The sequence below is a fragment of the Equus caballus genome, chromosome 6, assembly GCF_041296265.1.
Source record: "Equus caballus isolate H_3958 breed thoroughbred chromosome 6, TB-T2T, whole genome shotgun sequence".
NCBI lineage: Eukaryota > Metazoa > Chordata > Mammalia > Perissodactyla > Equidae > Equus > Equus caballus.
The window spans coordinates 73,999,333-74,020,813 of record NC_091689.1 but is presented as its reverse complement, the minus strand read 5'-3'; the positions used below and the strand labels follow the sequence as shown (position 1 = coordinate 74,020,813).

Below are 21,481 nucleotides of genomic sequence, written 5' to 3'. Positions count from 1 at the left end.
GGCGGCCTCCACCGCCCCGTTCGCTTCGCCACACCTCCGCTCCGCCGGTCAGGGCCACGGGCTCAGCAGCGACCCGCTCCGGGGTCGACGCGCCCAGACCCCGCGGAGCCGCGTCCGCACGCCCGGCGCCGACCCGGCGCGCCCGGCCCTCCCGCGCTCAGTGCGCCGGCGCGCCCGGCCGCCCGCCCTGCGGGGAGGGGCCCGCGGCGGCGGCGGCGGCGGCGGCGGCGTCCGGGCGGCGGGCCGGGGAGTCGGCTGGGCTCGCGAAGGCGGTGGGCGGGGAGGCGAGGGAGGAAGGGGGCTGGGCGCGAGGCCGCGGCGGAGGAGGAACTTGTTGCGCCCGCGGCTGCGCGCTGCCGCTCCCTCCGCTCCAGTTCGCCCGGGCGGGCGCGGCGGCGGCGGCGGCGGCGCGGGCCGGGGCGATGCGGCGCTACCTGCGCATCGTGGGGCTGTGCCTGGCCTGCGGCTTCTGCTCGCTCCTCTACGCTTTCAGCCAGCTCGCCGTGTCGCTGGAGGAAGGAGCGGGCGGCGGCGGCGGGAAGCCGCAGGCCGGAGCGGCTTCCTGGCTCGCGGGCGGCGGACGCGGCGCCGCGGGAGGGGCGGACAGCGCGGGCCCCGCGGCGCATCCCGGCCGCTCGGACAGGTACGGTCGTTCCCTGCTCGGGGCCGGGGCCGGGGCGCGGGCGCGGGGATGGCCTGGCCCGGGCTGCTCGCCGGTGCGCCCGCGCGCCCCGCGCCGGGCCCGCGCCTCCCGCGTCCTTGCCGCCGTCTCCGAGCCCCTCCACTCATTTCCCTCCTTCCCTGGGTCCCGGGGCCAGCCCGGCGCGCCTCCGGCCCGGGGCACCCCACGCGTTTTGTGTTTGTCTTCTCACCCATTCCTTCTGCGCTCCTTAAGGCAGTTCGAAATTAATTTTCAACTTTTAATTGACAGTTGCTTTTTTTTTTTTTCTTTAGGATTCGTTGAAAATAAAAGGTGCCCCACAATAGCCTTCTTGCTCTCTGGCTGGTGCGAATTCCCTCTTGTTTCCATGGAGTTCAAGTTGAGATATTTAAACCTCAGGCTGGCGCCCTAGTTCAGTTTTTTCCTTCTCCTGCGTGGAGCGTCCCATTTTCGTGTGTTAGCGCTTAAATTTTTCATTATTAGTCTCTTAGTTAAATCTGGACAGCATTCATGCGGATTGTGAATTTTTCTTTGGAAAACAATCGGTCTGTTCTGAAACTTATAGCAAGTTAAGAAACATGAGCGGTACTTAACATGCGTCTTTTGTGAGAGGGAATAGAAGTATCTTTCTTTAAAAATCGGGATTTAAAAAGCAGCATAATGACTTGTGGTTTTACAGAAATCACTGCCAGAGTTGGAATCACCATGAGATTCAAATGGAAAAAGGAATGCAACGCATTATGAATGCTTAACAAAATCTGAGCGTTTCCACTTCCTCGAAAAATAGGCTCCTCTATTTGTGGGCATCTCTGCTCTCTTAGAAAGAGGCAAAGGCTGCTTTGATATGGGAAGAACGTATCGGGTTGGTGGGAGGAGGGAGTGCAGGTCCCCTGTAGGCTGTTTAACATTCTTCTGAGAGTTGATGGTCTTTCCCTAAATGAAAAAGGGACGTTTGGGCAGAGGAGCTGCGTGGAAATCTGGATTGTCATGTTTTTGTCCTATGAAAAATGTTTTATAGAGCCATTACTGAAATCTTAAGTTTGATGTGTCAGAATCGAGTCACCTGAAAAGCTGTATGTTACAGGTCCTCTGAGCAGGAGAACTCCTCATTTTAAATGAGGCATACATTTCAGTTAAAACTGAAAGTGTATCAGTCTTTGTGAAAATGTGGTGAAGTACATCTCACCACGTGTGCGTGTGTAAGGAGAAGTTCGGGCAGAGGAACAACATGGGAAAGCTGAAGTGCCATGTTTTTACCCTACGATTTGGTTAAGGTCAGGAGAATTCCTAAGACATCAGGACTCTTTAATTTTAGGTATTATTATTTATAACATCTTTTTAGATTTCTCATAGAGTTCAGTCATCTTTTCTGGTTGCCATGGGATATGGAGTAGGTATCCTTAACCTCTCTTCCTATGTCTGAATCCTTTGACCAAGCTCTAGAGGGCAACGGTAATTTGACCACGATTAGAAACTGTGTATCCAGCTGCTCTTTCTGTAAAGCTGCTGTGCTAAGAACCTCCTCTAAGTAGTGTTTCATCAGTGGAACACTGGGCTATGAGGCAAGGAACGTCTTCCTTTATCCGTAGGACTTGGTTATCATTGCATTCTTTTTTTTGAGCAGTCCTACCTGAAAGATTAAAACTATTGTTTCTCACTTTCACGTAAAACATAGGATCTAGGATCATACCCAGTAGCTTCCATTGGTCAAATCTTATAGAAATATTCATTGGATGGAATTCTCTGATGACGGAATACTTGGAAAGGTCCTTCCAGGTTCTCAAAGTAAAAACTCTAAAATGATAGGAACAGGTGTGTGTGTGTGTGAGTGTGTGAGGAAGATTGGCCCTGAGCTAACATCTGTTGCCAGTCTTCCTCTTTTTGCTTGAGGAAGATTGTCACTGAGCTAACATCTGTGCCGGTTTTCCTCTGTTTTATGTGGGATGCTGCCACAGCATGACTTGACGAGCCGTGCTATCTTTGCACCCAGGATCCAAACCTGCGAACCCCAGGCTGCTGAAGCAGAGCTCAAGAATTTAACCACTGTGCAACCGGGCCAGCCCCAGGAACAATTTTTTAGTGAAATCTATTATTAATTAGTGCATTCTGTTTGAATCCATTTTTTGGTGTTTAGATAGTTTGCGGGTCTTAGAGTCAGACAAACCTGTTTCTCATTCTGGCTATGTGTTTGCTGTGACACCTTGACCACCTCTCTGCTTCAGTTTATCACTGGTAAAATATAGATAATACTTACCTTACTTAATTTGTAATAGTCAGAATTCTTAGTTGTCAGTGATTAAAATCCAAAACAAAATGGATATTAATGGGCTTAGATGGGTTTCTGGAAGGAACAGAATTTAAGGAAAAATGCCTGGGCAGTTCCAGGGACCTTAAGGACTGGGAGCTCTTATTCTCTTCCGCTGTAGACAGGCTTTGTTCCTTGGGTCTTTCTGCTCCTCGCAATGCTGCTTCTCTCACCTCAAATAGAAAATTCTAGGGAAAGGCTCTCATTGGCCTTGCTTGTATCACGTGCCCACCCATGGACCAATCAGCTTTGCCTGGGATGAAGGATCTCTGCTGCTCTGGCTCTGTGTTGCTTGCACATCCCTGTGGTGGACAGAGTGACATGGTTGGTGTGGGAGAGGAGTGGTGCCTTAAAGGAGGGCGGTGCTGGCTAGGCAGTAGCTCTTCCACAGAGACAGACTCTTAAGCTGGTCAGTACGGACAGACTGTGAAGGTGTGCAGTCTAAAGCGGTTGTTATTACCAGGCATCTGTACTTCTGCAGGAGGAGTTACACCATTTTGTGACTTTAGCTACTCCGGGTGATTCAGTTCCCACATTTCATTGAGGAATCTTGACGGTGATTATCAAAATTTCAGCCTCTTGTGGCTCAACAGCCGTGTGGTAGTGGGGAACCCAGAAACGACTAAGCATTAGAATGATACCATATCTGGGACCTGTCATGCCCTTTGTGTGGAGTCATCTCTCTCTTTTTCAATCTCGTTTGGCCATCGAGTTGTTTCTCCTGGGTCCTGTGAACACAAGGCGGAAATACTGTGAATTTAAAGAGTGGAAAGAGTAAGGGCTTTGGAGACACAGGCTTCAGCTTTGCCGCTTATGGCTGTGTTCACCTTGAACACATTTCCTCATCAGTTAGATAGAGACGAGAGTGTCTATGGTATTGGGTAGCTTGTGAGAATTGAAAGGAAATAGCTTGTATAGATTACTGAGCCTGGTGCCTGGCACAATAAAATTGTAGCTGATATGGTGATCATTTTGATCATTTAAATTTTAATTGATTCTTTCCAATTCCTGACCTCTGGATGGATGGTCCAGGATGCCTGGCAGTGGGGTCTGGGAATCTTTTAGATCCCCACTCCAGGTTATTGGGATAAAACCAAAGATTGAGAACCACCGATTTAGCCGAGAATTGTTAGACCACTATTTTCACACTACTTTGTTAGTGGAGATCCCCCCCACCCCCCGCAATTATTTTTGAAGAATAGAGGAATTGGGGCAGTGAACAGTGAAGAAAGCTGAATTGCTTAACTAAAACCACCTGAATCTCTGCTTGGTTAATACCAAGACATCTCACATAAAACCGATACTCTGCACCTTGTATTTTAGTTCATTGAGGATCATACTTCACATGGTTGTAAGTGCTTAGCACAAACCTGACTAGTAATTAATTCATTAAAATAGTATCGTTCTATGCTTTTGGGGGGGAAACTGCTTAGGCTAATGAAAAAATGTGTACTTTTGATTTACAAGTCCTATTGTATTTATTTTATTTCTTACTTATTTTTTCTGCTTTTTCTCCCAAATCCCCCCAGTACGTCATTGTATATATTTTAGTTATGCGTCCTTCTAGTTGTGGCATGTGGGACTCCACCTCAGCATGGCCTGATGAGTGGATCCGAACCAGTGAAACCCTGGGCCACTGAAGTGGAGCCCGCGGACTTAACCACTCGGCCAGGGGGCTGGTCCCACAAGTCCTATTTTAAAACGTTAAGATTATCATCTATTTGTCGTACCTGGTGGAAATACTTCCCCGACATGTTGACTTAAATTTTTTTTCAGTGTGTATACATGGTGAAGTTTAAAATTTTTATGTATTCAGATTGGCAGTTTTTTTCCTTTATTGTTTTTATTTTTGTCATGCATAGAAAGACTTTCTACCGGAAGGGTTTTTTCCCCCACTTCTTTAACATTTAAATCTTCAATCCAATTTTTGGGGGGAGGGGGCAGCAAAAGGGTGATGCTGACTTAATTTTGAAGTGGTGAAGTCATTGTTCCTTGCCATTTGTTTATAAAGAGTCCTTTTCCCACTTCCTTAGTATTCATGAAAGTAGAGATTTAAGAAAAAGAAGTGAAGACCTGACTTAGAGTTAGAAATTAATTTAAGCAGTCTGGAGATGATTTTTAGTTGAAAATGAGTGACCTGGGCCCTGACCTTCATATAATGGTGCTTTGTCAGTATCTTGGGAGCGGTGTCCATTACTGTGGCTGGAGCTGCCTCTGCTGCTCTCGCAGCACAGTGCAGTGTCTGCGCCTGGAACTTGCCTTCGTGGCTTGCTGCCCTTCGTTCAGACTCACTCCCACATTCTTATGCTGGATATGCCTAAACTTATCCCCGACTCTGAGTTGTGCATGGTTTTCACCAAAGCCTCATGACTACCATGGACAGTCTGAAATGAAAAATACCTGTTCCAGTTTAATTTAAAAGTATATAAGACCTTCTGTTATTGGATTTAAGTAAACTTCAATCATGAGAACTGTTACTGTGGAGAGCGTTGTTGTTAAATGCTCTGTTTAATCCAGAGCATGAACTGTCTCAATTTTTGAAACAGTTTTCAAGTACTGAAATTTTGGGGAATTTTGTTTTTGATCAGGTTTTTTTTTTTTTTTTTTTTAACTTTTGAAGTAAATATAAGTTCACAGGAAGTTGCAGAGACACCCCACCCCATGTACCCTTCACTCAGTTTCCCCCAATAGTAACATCTCACATGAGCATAGTGCAATACCACTGTATCCAGAATGTATATGTGTTAATCTAGGGCAATGTTCCAACCCCAGAAATTGACATTGGACAACCTCTAGACCTTATTCAGATGTCACCAGTTTTACATGCTGTCGTGTGTGTGTGTGTGTGTGTGTGTGTGTAGTTTTATCACATATGTAAATTTGTGTTACCACCCCTACAATCAGAATACAGATCTGCTTTCTCACCACAGAGATCCCATGTGCTGCCTCCTTTGAGTGGTTTGCTTGTAGACAGGCCACCTAGAGCTAGAAACATTAAGCCATATGAAGTTTGAGGATGAGCCATAGTCAAGGTTTATTTCAATTTGATCCACAAGGAAAAAACTTTGCGTTTTTAGACTTCACTGAATTTGGATGTCTCTGTAGACTGAAGGCATACCCACTTGGCTCAGCTTACAGTTTTTCTCCTATTAAAATTATTGAATAGAGTTACCTCTTTGAATGCTGTATATCTAATGTTCCATTTCCAATAGTTTTAAGAAATAAAAGCAAAAATCCCACAACTAGAAGGACCTGCAACTAAAATATACAACTGTGTACAGGGGTGGTTTGGGGAGATATAGCAGGGAAAAAAAAAAAAAAGAATGGCAACAGTTGTTAGCCCAGGTGCCAATCTTTAAAAATAAATAAATAAATAAAAGCAAAAGCAACTAATAACCAGAGCTTGGATAACTGCCTTTACTTTTTGAATATTTTTAAACTTTGGGTTTTTTTCTGGCCTGAAAATATAAGTGCTATCCAGATTAGTTGCTTTTCCTAATTTATTGTTTGCAATAACAGTTACTGGTACATCTTGAGTTTCTAATCTCTGTCTTGATCTTTAAAACTAATTTTGCATAAGTGAGAGAATGTAAATTTGGGAGATAAGAAACTTTATGTTACCCTCTTGCCAGCAGCACCTCAGTATTTTATGATTTTTTTTTTTGAGGTGAGGAAGATTGGCCCTGAGCTAACATCTGTGCCAGTCTTCCTCTGTTTTGTATATGGGATCCCACCACAGCATGGCTTGATGAGTGGTGTGTGGGTCCATGCCCAGAATCTGAACCCGTGAATCCTGGGTGGCCGAAGTGGAGCACACAAACTTAACACTATACCACCAGGCCGGCCCCTTTGATTTTTTTAAATAGTAAGCAGCGTGTGTACTCACTAGTGTGTGTGTTTTATACTTCCATTAATGAAAGACAGAAAGAAGACCATCCTGTCTGTAAACTGTGTTTTCTAACATTGAGTTATGGTCAAGAAACTTACCTAAAACTTGACTTTTTCCCTGCAATTTCATCTGCAGTAATTACTTTACAGTGATTACATGATCTAGCAATTCCACTTGTAGGTGTATCATCAAGAGAATTGAAAATATGTGTTCACAGAAAAGTTGTACATGAATGTTCATAGCAGCATTATTTATAATAGCCAAAAAGTGGAAAACAACCCAAATGCCTATCACATGGTGAATGGGTAAACAATATGTGGTATGTCTATCCATCAAATGGAATATTATTTGGCCACAGAAAGGAGTGAAGGGTGCTGGTAAGTGCTCCAGTGGCTGAACCTTGAAAGTATTGTGCTAAGTGAAAGAAGTCAGGCTCAAAAGGCCACATACTGTATGATTCCATTTATGGGGAATGTCCGTAACAGGCAGATCTCTAGCGACACAAAATAGGGGTTGCCTGGGGCTGAGGGATTGCCGAGTACAGGTTGTGGCAGAAAATGGTATTGTTACATAATTTCAAGCAATAATTTTTACAGAAAAATTTGAGATTTCATTTTCCATTTTCATTTTCTATTGTGGTAAGGTTCAACAGCGGGAGGTGGACTAACCCGATTAGTTTTCCTTCCTGGAACAAAGGTGCACTTTAGGTGTTGCTTACAAATAAATCGTGGATTTGTTGAGAGTTGTGATGATAGCTGTATCTGAAAGATGGAGATAGCTATTCTGACAGGTTTGTTGTGAAACTTAAAATGGCTGTGAAAGTACTTAAATCTGAAAAGATCTCTCTGTTAGCTGTTACCCCTGCCACTGAGCCTGTCTCCAGCACGAAATGCAAGGCTTAAAAAATACATAACCATGGCTGGGAGGGGACAAACATAACTTTCCTGATCAAGTTGTTTGTTTTACTGGTCTGCACATATTTTCTTTCCTTTTTCTGATTTATCAGCTGTTTACAATCTGTAACATTTTATGCTGTGTTTGAAAATGGTGTCCCTTTAAAGGAAACCCAAATTACAATGTATCTTTTTTCCATAGATTTAAAAATTCCGGCTTTGCAGTTTTTTATGCAGTAGTACAACAGAATTACTCAGGCAGCATTTAAACAACCCTCAGGGCCTGCCCCAGTTCCCAGAGATTCTGACTTAGGGGCTCTCCGGGTGATTTCCTTCCGCAGCCTGGGTTGAGACCCCCCTCTCTTAGACTGTTGACGTTTATGAGAGATATGATTAGAGATCTTTGCAAATCTGAAATTTCTTAAACCTTTCGCTGTAAGAACAGTAACTTATAATGGAATTTATAGTGGGGGGAAAAGCTTCCTGGGGATGGCACATGGGTTAGTGACTCCCCCCACTTCATTCTGCCTCCTGTAGCACCCAGACTGCCACTGTAGTGAATTTCAAACTAGACTGTTGTTTCGAAAGGAATGACAATGAAAAACATAACTTTCATAATGTGAGGCATTGCTGTTTGTTTAGGTTTTTTTTTTTTTAGCTCCAACCTGCAATCTAAGAAGAAAGATCACACTTTATCCTTCATTTTAGCTTGTGTAATATAGTGAAACTGAGATAGTGTAGGTAATGAAACTGAAGCATGAATATCAGCATGATTTCTTGGTTTTCAGTTTGAAACACCATACAGGTAGCTTGGATTGAGGATTAATTTAAAAGCGTTTAGAGATCCTTTCTTCCCCAGTATTTGTAGCATTTTTTTTTTTTTAAGGATTGGCACCTGAGCTAACAACGGTTGCCAATCTCTTCTTTTTCCTGCTTTCTCTCCCCAAAGCCCCCCAGTACATAGTCGTATATATCCTAGTTTTGGGTCGCTCTAGTTGTGGCATGTGGGACGCCGCCACAGTACGGCCTGACAAGCGGTGCCATGTCCGTGCCCAGGATCCGAACCCGCGAAACCCTGGGCCGACGAGGTGGAACGTACACACTTAACCACTCGGCCATGGGGCCAGCCCCTGTAGCATTTTAAGTTTGCTTCAGGATAAGCAGATTTTTTTTTTAGGCTGAAATGGATTTTATTCTAGGGGGAATATGTGTAGTGCATGAAGGAAAATTTTAGAAGTATTTCCATATTTTCCGTGTTACCTGAGGAGGGGGTTTTAATATATTGGGAGAGTTCCTGACTAGAAAACTATTTTCCAGTCTGTGTGGTGTCTTCTATCTAAAGGTTTTAAAGTTCTATTTAAAATAATGGTACCCTAAGTCAGGGAGAAATCAATTTCCAGAAATCCTCAGGTTACCATAGCAATCTTGGATTTGCAAAGTTGGATTTGCAGTTTTGTTGCTGTGAAATAGAACAATAAGTTATTATGTTATTGAGTAATTCTTTGTTAGTTTTAAACCGAATACTCACATAGGCCTCTCCTTTGTGTCTTACTCTGTCAGGTGTAAAGATTTCTCTCTGTGTTACTGGAATCCCTATTGGATGCTGCCCTCTGATGTTTGTGGAATGAACTGCTTGTGGGAAGCGGCTCTTAGGTAGGCACTTAATATTTAATTGGTAGATCAGTGTAGGTAAGATTAGATAGTAGATAATAAATTTTTGACTGTAATAGGACGTAAAAATGTTTCTTTCCCTGTAATTTAATACTATCATACAAGTAAATAATTCATTTTCTGATTGGGTTTTTCTATTCCTTTTTCCCACTTTGTAGTTGTTATCACTAATTTTTAGTGCATACTGTGTATAAAATGCTTTACATTTTTTTAGATGTTATTAAGATAAGCCATTGTTTTAGGATAATTTATGATCTAATGTTAGGTAACAGGTGATAAAGTGATAAACAGGTGATCAAGATAGACTTCCACTGACATGTACAGACACATATATGGCATTTATCTAATTTAAAGCTGGTATGCTGAACATTTTGTAGGTGGATGTGGACCGGTGGGGAAGGGTTATGTTGGTTATTAGCAGAGATTGAATATTGGGGAATGTGAAGATAAAGATAAGTGTTTAATGATGGAGCAAACTATATGACATTGTTTATTGACCTTTTAAGTTACTGAATAGCTTGGCTTTCTTCATTGATCTGGATAGTGAAGACACTGGATTGGCTGACCTCTCAGGTCCCTCCCTGTTCTAACCTTTATTGAAGGAAACAAGTGTCAATAGGAATGGGATAGCAGACCATCTCCCTGAGACAGTGGCAGGGGAGAGTGAGGCAGTAGCTTGAAATGCTCTTCCCCAGAGTAAGATTTCTTTGAGAGTCACCTTTTTTTACTGTATTTTTATGATTCACTTAAATTTGAATTCTACTCATTGCATTTCCCAGACACAGTGCTAGGTGCTAAGAACCAGACTCGGAGCTTGGTTAATGTGGCTCCATCCTTCTGGAGCTTACATGCTGATGGGAGCGCCACACTAGTAAACCTGAGATTACAATAGAGTGGCAAGTTGTAGCTATGATGATGGGAGAAACAGGTGAGTTTTCAGGTGAGGGTCATTTTAAGGCATCAGAGAAGGCTTCCTGGAGGGAGTGACTACCTGATGAACAAGAAATTAGCCAGGCTCAAGGACAGGAGGTGAAGTATTCCAGTTGGAAAGAACTGCATTCTTAATGTATATTGGTAGTATGTATTTTCAGATTCTTGTGTTCCTAGTACATTATGCATCCAGTGAACAACTTGGGAGGGAATCGTTGAAATCAGATATTTTAATTATATCTCGTTGCTATGGAAAAGATTGGGTGATTGAAATTCTAATGTGGGTCAGTCAAGTCAGATTATTCAAATTTTTAAAAACTAGCTTTTTAAAGATAGTCTTACCCTTCAGCTTGTTCATAATTTTGGAGAATTGGAGCTCCATATTTTCATTCTTAGAAAAGTTTGCTAATGAGTGGAGATTGACAAACACCATTGTGCTATCTTGAGCCATGCGACATAAATCTACTCCCTCTGGGAGCTGGGTAAGCTTGAAAACTTTTGTGTACTCTGATTTATACACCCCAGCTGTTTTGTAAGTTACAGCGTGAGTAATAATTCTTCCCTCCTCCTCGACTGCAAGAGGACCCCAGGGAAGTGGACCTCATCCGAATCCTGCGGCCTCTGCTTATTATTCCTTTCATTTTGGCTTCTCCAACTCATTATTTTCCTAATGCTCCCAAGTACTTCTTGGTAGGAATTACTTGTGGATGGCTACATAATGTTGTAAACCCTCATGCTTGTCACTCTCCTTAATTTGAGATTTTATTTTTTTAATTAATTAATTAATTAACTTATTTGAGAAAGATTAGCCCTAAGCTGACCTCTGCTGCCAATCCTCCTCTTTTTGCTGAGGAAGACTGGCCCTGAGCTAACATCCGTGCCCATCTTCCTCTACTTTATATATGGGACGCCTGCTACAGCAGGGCTTGAAGCAATGTGTAGGTCCACACCCGGGATCCAAACCAGCGAACCCCGGGCCACCAAAGCAGAATGTGCAACCCTAACCACTGCACCACCAGCCAGCCCATACTTTGAGATTTTAAAAGTTACGCCTCTCTCTTAACTCTACTTGTAATATTTGCATCCATGGTATATATCTGTAACCTTCTTGTTAGATATATCATATTGTATAAAATCTCTTGAACTTAATTTCTTACTTAGAATTTAGGATCCCTCACATTTAATGGCTCTCTTCAAACATACAGGTAAGCCAGAATGCCTTCCAGTTGCCATATCATTCTCACCCACCATTTCAGTGTTTAAGTAATGTCTCATCTTGGTCTGACTCTAAGAGCTTCCCTGCCCACCTGGTAAAGCTTCAGTGAAATTCCCCTTTCCTCCCACCTTAGGTCTCACATTTTGCCTGACACCAGTGCGCCCTCGGCTATCACTGTTTTCTTCTCCCCAGGCCAGTTCCAGCCTTCCCAATTTGAATTCTTCACATAATTTTATTTTAATCAAAGCTTATCTAGGGGATTATTTCCTCCCAATTTATTATACAGTGGACATAACCTAGAAAAGCAAAATTGCCTCCGGTCCTTGAAACCGAGCCAAATGCAAAATCCCTGCAACAAATTTCTTTCAGCCCTTTTTCCTTCAGGCATTCTTCTTTCACTCTCTTTCTCTTCACCAGCAAACTTCTTATAAGAGTATCTACTGGCTTTATTTCCTTAACAACAAAAAAACTTCCCACCTTGACACCTGACGGAAACCCTGCTGTCACTGCAGTCGCCTCTGACCTCGGAATTGTTCTTCTGGGGCCTGATCGTCCTTTTCTTGTCCGTCTGACACTGGTTACCACTTGCTCTTTCTTTCTTTCGACTCTCTCCTTCTCTGGCTCTTGAGGTGTCTCAGCCCTTTGCTCTCTCTGCCCCTGGACACCTCTCCCTATTCCGGACTCCTAAACACTGATGTTCTGCAGCACTCTGCTCTTTCTCTCTCCACTCCATGGATAGTCACAGGGTAGTCTGGTTCACTGATGTCTTCAATCCGGAGAACTGTATTTCCAGCTGCATCTCAGTCATTTTTACCTGGCTGATTCAGATGCCTCAAACACTCTTGTTCAAGCCTGTATTCATGGTCTAGCATCTCACAGCTTCCCTCGTCTGTATTTTGTATCCTGGCTGACGACTGACTTTCCGCATGTCAGTCCACAATGACTCTTCTTACCTGTCTCCTTCCACGCTGTTGCTCCTGACGGCCTCTTCCTTCCTGATGCCTTAACTACGAGTTCATCACTTCTTATCCAGCTCGTATGATCTCCCTTCCCTGCCCTCCTCTTCTCCCTTCTCTGTATCCTCTGCATCACTGTACTCACCACATCTGTTGTAGTTGTGAATCTTTATCCACTTCTAGACTGTTGATTTTGCATGTAAGTACCACCTGGTGTTCATCATTTAAGCTCCATGCCTAGCAAGGTGCTTGGTAACCAGTAAATAAGCAATGATTTTCCCCAGAATTTCCAGACTAGCTTGGATGTGTGTGTAGTGAGCTTCCTTAGCAATCTTGACTTTTTTTTCTATTTTAGAAATTAACATGCCCTGTAATTAAATCTTTAAAAATTCTGTGTTTTCACAACAGGCTGTAAATTGTGTGAGGTTAGGATTGTGGCTTTCTTGCTTGTCCCCAGTGTCTAGCATATGAAAGGAGTTAAAATATTCATTGAAAAGAATAAATTATCTCACTAAATTGTGTTCTACAAATTATATGGATTTTAAGCCTGCGCCAGCATTGTATGAGTGTGCTGGTGTCACCATAACCTTAGCATTAGTGGGAGATAGAATTTTACCACTGATTAGGGTAAAATGATAGCTTATTATTGGTTTATATTTCATTATTTGGTGAACATATATCCATATTTACTTAACTTTTTGACCTTTTATTTGTATTTTCTGTATTGATATTTACCTGTTTTTAATGCTTATTTTATGAACCCTTAGAATGATATATTCTCCTTTTGCCATTGGTTACAGATATTTTCCTCATTTGTTTCATTTTTTTATGTTATCTTTTCATTCTGCAATATCTTAATTTTAGTATTATTTTCAAATTCTGTTTTAATGTACTAATTTTTCTATGACTTAAGCTTTTAAAATATTTGATCTTTCTTTTTAAGTGGGAATTGATTTTCAACTCACGGAGTCTGAGGTTATAAGTGATTTAGTGTTACCTGTATTATGTCGAGTGGTCCTATGCTAGTTTTAAGAGAGAGATTTTTACAGATTATTTTAAATTGTGTTTTAGCGATTAATACTTATATTTCATGTTGAACTTTTAAATTCTCTTTTTTATGTTTTGTGTGAAACCCTGAAGAGTGGTTTTTTTTAAGTATTATATTTGTTTCAAAAGTGATTTATATACCACTCTTTAAAGTAGTTTTACCTAGTATAACTAGGTAAATTCATACTATTCAGCACAACTCATCTTTTATAGTAAGAGGAGAAACTTTTTTTTTTTTTTGAGGAAGATTAGCCCTAAGCTGACCTCTGTTGCCAATCCTCTTTTGCTGAGGAAGACTGGCCCTGAGCTAACATCCGTGCCCATCTTCCTCTACTTTATATGTGGGATGCCTACCACAGCATGGCTCTATAAGTGGTGCGTAGGTCCGTACCCAGGATCTGAACTGGCAAACCCAACTGAAGCGAAACATGCAAACTTAACTGCTATGCCACCTGGCTGGCCCAGAGAAAGATTTTTTTTTTTTTAATTTTTTTTTTTTTCCTTTTTCTCCACTGAGCCCCCCGGTACATAGTTGTATATTCTTCATTGTGGGTCCTTCTAGTTGTGGCATGTGGGATGCTGCCTCAGCGTGGTTTGATGAGCAGTGCCATGTCCGCGCCCAGGATTCGAACCAACGAAACACTGGGCCGCCTGCAGCGGAGCGCGCGAACTTAACCACTGGGCCACGGGGCCCGTCTCTGACTTATTTTTCTTAAGAAGGTTTATTATACTTCTTGTCTCTGTGTAGAGAATTCTGTGCAAAACAACACATGACTGTTACGGCTTCATTTTTAAATCTCTTGACTTTTACCTCTGGGGCAGGATCTAGTTACGGCCGATTAAGCGATCAGCCCGTTATAGCTTCTCAAGTCTTGGTGCTTTAATGAGGACCTTTATGCCATCATGAGAAGTAGGATCTGGAGGCATTCACCTGAAGGATGATGAGATAATTGAGAGCTCTGTGCAATTATGTCTCGATTGCCTTGTCTTTTACTTGTGTCATTGTGGCTTCCACTGATTTAAGATGAACTGGCTTCACATCCCGTTGTTATCGGTATAGAAAGTGTAGATGTCTAGTCTCCGCTCTGATACAGTTTCAGTGTCATAAACTGAGGGGCTTGACAGAAAAGAGGGGAACAGATATAGGGTGCAGACAGGGGAGGAGGTGCTACTTCTTTCTAATTGCCGTCAGGGGAAAAGAGTGGAGAGCTTTAACAAGACCCAGGCTTGTGCTGAGACTAGATATATGGAAGGAGAGGCACAGGGTGGGAAAAGGATGAATTCCATGGTAACTCTGTCACAGATGACGTCTGCACAGTCAGAGAGCCGTGTGCAAATTTACACGATTGTCCCCTACCTCAAACTATTCGTAAAACTCAATTCCTAGTAGATTAATCTGAATTTTAAGGGCAAAGTACATACCTAATATTATATCTTAACTTAATGATAATCTTAATATCTGGATGAAGAATGAAATATCACCACTGCTTCTGGAATAGTCATAGACTTCTTGCAACAACAACACTTTATTTGTGACTTCTCCACCTAATACCATTAACAAAGTGTATAATAATATTTAATTTTGTGAATTATCTGGGGGAGGATTCTTTTTCTTAAAAGCAGGGTTTTTAAAATTGTTTTTAAAGAACCTCACCTATAGAATAATTGGCCCTTTAGCCTGAACAAATGGCAAGTTCTCAAGGTATTGAGGAGTCTAAGTTTCCCTCCCAGGAGAGGGATCAGGGAATGCAATGACCTCACTCTTTTCTAGGGTATAATATTTCAGCTGAAGAGCTTTTCTGCTCCCCTGCTGAAGGCTGACCATTACTAGTAATTGTGTATGTGAGAGATGTCCCACGTGAGAGAAACGAACCCATTTTCGGGCCTCAGGAGCCCAGGCAGACTGGAGTAGCATCAGTCAACTGCTGTCGTAAACATCTCCAGGCCCTTCACTAAACAGGCTGGTTAATAGGAATGGATAGATCCACAGTCAAAGCAGGAGCACATTATATATATATATTCAGACTTTATTTTTTTTCTATTAATATAAAATAATTCCAAATGTTTTAATGTTAAAACATTAAGATATGTGAATTTGATATTCAAGCATGTTTTATATAGTCCCTTGTTTGTATTTAATATTACTTAGTATGATTTTCTGTTTCCTGATATCCTGGTCAATTGAGGAGCACCCAGGAGCAAGAGCAAGATTTTCCTCAGGAAACACTTCTAGGTCCACTCTCACACAGGGACCTGTGAATACTCAAGATTCCAAAGTCCTGTGCTAACGACATAACTACAGTAATTTTAGCTTGTAAATTTAAGAAAAACGATTAGTCACCCATCCCTGCTACTGTAAATCTCAGTAATGTCTACATTACCACTGTTAACGTTAATATAATTTCTAATTCTTACACATTTTACAGAAAGCATCTCTGTAAGCAAAAGTTGAGTTAAAGTCAAATTTGCGTGTTTCTGGGTCAGACTTTTGTACTCTATAATACTTTAATGTGGTACTAGTTTCATGTTGTCTTTGTTTCTTACATTCCTTTAGCTGTCAGTTCCAAAAAGATGATTTTATGCCATAATTACAGATGAGATCTTTATTTTATATTATAAATCTATTAGTTCATAGCAGTGCAGTCACACATAATTAGTCTCCGTGTTAAGAGAGTCTGGCGTAGCCTGGACAATGACTTGGGTTGAGGAATCTTTCCTTCCCAAAAGACATACCAGTGTTTGATTAGTATGTGCTAGCCCATCCCAGGAATTTTTACCTCTCACTGATTGCTTGGTAAATGGGACCAAATGTGTGTCAGTGACAAAAGTAATGTAAAGGAAACTTTTTCTCGTAATCAACATGGTTGAAGACTGGACGTAATATTGAACTATTTATGGGTGAATTTATGTCTGGGTTTGATTCAGAATGACCCGTTGGTTCGTGGAGGGGAGTGCGGGGAGGTGTTTTAGATGAAATAAGAATGCCTTGGAATGTATATTTGTTGCAGCTGGGACATGGGTACATGAGGATTTATTGTATTTGCTCCACTTTTGTGTTTAGGATATATATATTTTTTTTGAATAAGAAGTTTTTTAAAAATTTGAAGGGGGACCTTCAAATCAGTGATGCTCCCTTTCTCAGTTGCGGAGTTGCAGTGAGGAGTAAGCCCTGATGCCCAAGGACATTCAGTGAGTAATGAATTAACTTCTCACCTGTACGTCTAGGTTGGCACTGGTTATGTCCCGGTCTTGGGAGAGCTGAGAAAATAGTCATTTTCTGTGTTCTGTGGTTGCTAGGGAGGAACATATGCTGAGAAAGGCTGGTTGAGAGTATAGGAATGTACAATTGATTCAACATTGTAACGTGGTAATCTGATGTGTCTTTGCTCTTTAAGTAGAAGTTTCAAACTTCAGTTTTTGAACATGATCCAAATACCACGTTGTAAACATGTTACCCTATACTAAAACTGTTGGAAAATGTGGTTTTCTTTTCTATTAGGTACAATCTGAAAATACAGCCCGTTGAGAGAATGCACCTAGCTGTAGTTGCCTGTGGTGAAAGACTGGAAGAAACTATAACCATGTTGAAGTCAGCTCTAATTTTCAGCATCAAGCCTCTTCAGTTCCATATTTTTGCAGAAGATCAACTACATGATAGTTTTAAAGGCACAGTAAGTATCTGAGACTTAGTCAAGACCGTAGAGCTGACAGTTTAATGGTATGCTATAACAGAATGTTATTTCATTCCTGCGTTGAGCAAAAATATTTATTCTGTAACTCTGCCCTCCTAGAGTGGGAAGTGCTCTCTGCTACCACTTCAATCTGAAGAGTCCAGATCTAGGATCTAAGAGGAAGGTTTGTTTTTGAAAAGGAGTGGGCTACTTAAAGTCCTTTGCCAAGCTTGGAGGTTTTGTTTTACTGACTGTAGTTCCAGGATGTTTTGACTGAGAAGTCCTATGATTTAATTTTTTTCCTCTCCTTGGCTTGCGAGTATCTCAACCAGAGTGTGCACAAAGGTTTTAATTCTCTTTTGAGGGGAGGGAATTCTTGATTGACAATATGGAGGGAAGTGGCTTCTTGCTCTAATAAAACAAAGTTCTTTATTTGGTTGGTATTAGTTACAATTAATTTGGCTGTAATGGCAGAAAATGCAAAATAACAGTGGCTTAAATAAGATAGAAGTTTATTTCTCTTTCACATAAAAGTAGGCAGTCTGAGGTATGTGACAACTCCACGTCTTCAGAGAGTCTGACTTCTTTCTTGTGGCTGAGCCATCTTTAACATAAGGCTTCTACCTCATGATCCAAGATGGCTAATCATGCTCCAGCCATCACACCCATATTCTAGCCCATGTGAAGGAGGAAGGACTGAAGAAGGGCAATCCCCTCCTTCCTTCTAAGGGCACTTTCCAGAGGTTGCACGTGACATTCCTGCCAGTATTTCATTGGTCTGAACTTAGTCATGTGACCATACCTAGCTGTGAGAGTTGAAAATATACCCTTTAATCAGGGCAGCCACGTAACCTCCTTAAGATCAAAAAAAAAAAAAAAAATACCATGCAAGAAGAGGAGAACAGATACAAGGGAGAGAACGCATAAGAAAAAGAAAATTCACCTGAAATCTCAAATCTCACTACCTTTTGTTCTGAGATTGGTGGTAAAAATGGTGATAATGACTATCTCCGCCCATCTCTGTCTCTGTCTACACTAAATTAACCTTTGAAACTGAATTGAATTTTTATGCTTGGTCTAACAGCAGGAAAAAAAGTGTATTTCATGATTTTTCATCATTAGTTCATTTTGCATATTGAGTGAAAAATACAACTTGGGGCCTCAAGTCTTTTAGTTTTCTGCCAAAATCCTTGATTCCTAGAGGTATAAAGTTTTAACTATTTAAAAATATTTCTAGTATCTGTATTTTTTAAATGTACTTTTGTGGTCTTGATCTCTTAATCTGGATTGTTTTCTAAAATATTAACTGATGAATTAATCTGTCTTAACAGTTCAGAGAATAGCAACAGATTGCTACTAACTGTGGAAACCTTTGAAAATGTAATAAAAAAGTAAAATAAATTTATAGCTTCATCTTATATGCATCCTCTGTGTTGTATTCAAATCTGGCCGAGTTCCTGCTTGTGTACTATATACTATATGGTAAACTCAGTTTAGCTCTCGTAGTCAACTCTAAGAATCTTTGGTTTTGCTTGTGATGAAAGAGTGTCAAATATTTGTGGAATATGCTTTTACTGCAAACAAGATGATTAACTACTAGTGTTAAATAAAAAGTGACTAAGATTTCATTTTGAAATTGATATTGAAAGGATCTTTACGTGATTTATAAATTGCACAGGGAAACTAACATGCTAGTGTATTAAACTAATTACCAGAGACTTCAAAGCAGAGTGTTGGAAGTAAAGATAGTGCCTTAAACTATGGCAGAAGGCACTAATGGTTTTAAAAATTGCTTGAACACAGTAATAATGCAAAAAGAAGGACATCTTCAGTCTGTTACATAAACTACTTCGTCTTTTCTCCCCCTATAAATAATTTGCAAATGCTCTGTAAGAAACTTGAATCAACAATTCTGTTGGAGCAACCTTGATAGGTAATACTTAACTCAATTTGAAACATTTCAGTATCTTGAAATGCATTCAGGACACCAAAGAGGAAATGTGTTCATTATAGATTTTCAGATCTATTTTCCTTTTTGTAATGATTTTTTAAAAATTGGCATTGGGGGCTGGCCCCGTGGCCGAGTGGTTAAGTTCGCGTGCTCTGCTGCAGGTGGCCCAGCGTTTCGTTGGTTTGAATCCTGGGCGCAGACATGGCACTGCTCATCAAACCACACTGAGGCAGCGTCCCACATGCCACAACTAGGAGGACCCACAATGAAGAGTATACAACTATGTATAGGAATAAAAAGGAAAAAAATAAAATCTTAAAAAAAAAAAAGTAGAAAAAAAAATTGGCATTGGATGTATATTTATTAGAATATTTTATTATCAGGAATAGCCATGCATATTAAAACCACATAGATGGATAAATATTTTCTAATCAGTTTCATATTGGTCTGACTTGGAATGTCAACATTTTCTCCGTCATACATCCTATGGGGATGAAATTAGTGCTTAATTTTTCTGAGTTTCATTTGTCTGGGGATTGGAGGATTTGTACATCAGATAAAGTTGAGGGGGATGGACAACTCGCAAGGCTCTGTCAACGCCCTGATTTTGTGATGGATATCTTTATAACTTTATTGTGCCTCAGATCTAAAGGGTGGAGTCTTTCTGGCATATTACTATCATTTTAAAGTTTTGAATGAAAACAAAATGTTGGAAAGAAGAATCTGACTTTCTCTTAACTGTGTACAGCATAAAATGTATAATATTTTTTAGCCTTTTTTGTTTCATAACCTGTTGGTTTATGATTTTACAGAAAAAATTGAAACAAATCTGAACTGAGTTCTTATTTTTTTTTTTTAGCTCGACAGCTGGTCATTTCTGCAAACATTTAATTATTCATTATACCCAATAACTTTTCCAAGTGAGAATGCAGTGGAGTGGAAAAAACTCTTTAAACCATGTGCTTCCCAGAGATTGTTCTTGCCAGTAAGTTTTTTCCCCCAATGTTCTTTTTTTTTAATCTTGCTTTTACACACAAGTTAATGAAGAGTTACATATAAATCCAGTTAAATAAACACACATGTGTGATTTTCCCTTTGAATGTTAAGGGAAAAAAACTTCCTGTAGAACAAATCAAAGCTCTAATAAAAACCTCTGTTAAAAATGAAAAATGTAAATAATTTCTGTTGAAACACTATATCTTACATTATAATTTATCCAGTTGCTATAAACTGTTTTATCTCTAAGAAGAAGTAGAGGTTGTCAGATCTTAATGGAGCCAAGTCTGTTGCCAGCAGAAATGCAGTGACCGTCGGGCCGGCCTGGTGGTGCAGCAGTTAAGTTCACATGTTCTGCTTCAGTGGCCCGGGGTTCACCAGTTCAGATCCTGGGTGCGGACATGGCACTGCTTGTCAAGCCATGCTGTGGCAGGCGTCCCACATAGAAAGTAGAGGAAGATGGGCATGGGTGTTAGCTCAGGACCAGTCTTCCTCAGCAAAAAGAGGAGGATTGGCAGCAGATGTTAGCTCAGGGCTAATCTTCCTCAAAAAAAAAAAAAATTAAAAAAAGAAATGCAGTGACAGTATCACCTTCAGGTTGCAGACTACATTCATAAATTGGGAAATGTGGTAGATTGCATCTTTACATAACCATTGCTGTCCTGTACCAACCAAGCTAGCTCTTTCTAACTGGTATTTTAACAGACACAAAATTTAAGGCGTATGACCTCAAAGGGAGATGGGAACCATTTATTCAGTGGAGCTGTTGTTTGATGGTGTTCTCTGGTAGTGATAAGCCCTGATTATCTCTTTATAATCTAAAAATATTCAGAAGCAAGGTTCCCTCTTCTATTTTAAATTGATTTCACCCATAGTTTTAAAAATCGCAGTGGTTGTTAGGACTACTATAGTGTTAATGTAAATGTAATGCAAATTACTATTAAAATAGTAATGGTAGTAGACTCATTTTAAGAAGCTCACAAGTTTCTAGAAAGTATATAAATTATGGGAAAGAAACTTCAGTTACTTGTTATTATTAAGTGGATTATGGCGATTCTTAGCTTATTAAGAATATAGTTTACTGAATCCATGATGTCAGTAAGATTTGAAGTTGGTATAATTTTGATAGCTGAGTCTGCCTAACCAGTATCTTTGTTGCTGTGTGTAAAAAATTTGGATCCTAGGATCTTTCTCACTCTTCTCTTCCATTGTAAGGAGCACACAAATAAAGGATTAAGATTGGGAAAAAACCTGAGAAGTTTTACGTACTTCATGGAGGCTTTTATAAAAAAAAT

At 40.7% G+C, this 21,481-nt stretch overlaps 1 protein-coding gene across 2 annotated transcripts in view; it reads left to right on the top strand.

The window, feature by feature from the left end:
• Nucleotides 1-340: 340 nt before the first annotated feature.
• GXYLT1 (glucoside xylosyltransferase 1) overlaps nucleotides 341-21,481 on the top strand; it is a 44,137-nt gene continuing 22,996 nt past the window's right edge. The window contains exons 1-4 of one of the 2 annotated variants that reach the window (XM_023643379.2): nucleotides 341-643; nucleotides 9,309-9,401; nucleotides 17,068-17,239; nucleotides 20,050-20,175. In XM_023643379.2, the coding sequence (XP_023499147.1) occupies nucleotides 423-643; nucleotides 9,309-9,401; nucleotides 17,068-17,239; nucleotides 20,050-20,175 (612 nt within the window). In that variant the 5' untranslated portion in view covers nucleotides 341-422. The remainder of the gene's footprint in view (nucleotides 644-9,308; nucleotides 9,402-17,067; nucleotides 17,240-20,049; nucleotides 20,176-21,481) is intronic. The other variant, XM_023643380.2, reaches the window with a different exon arrangement.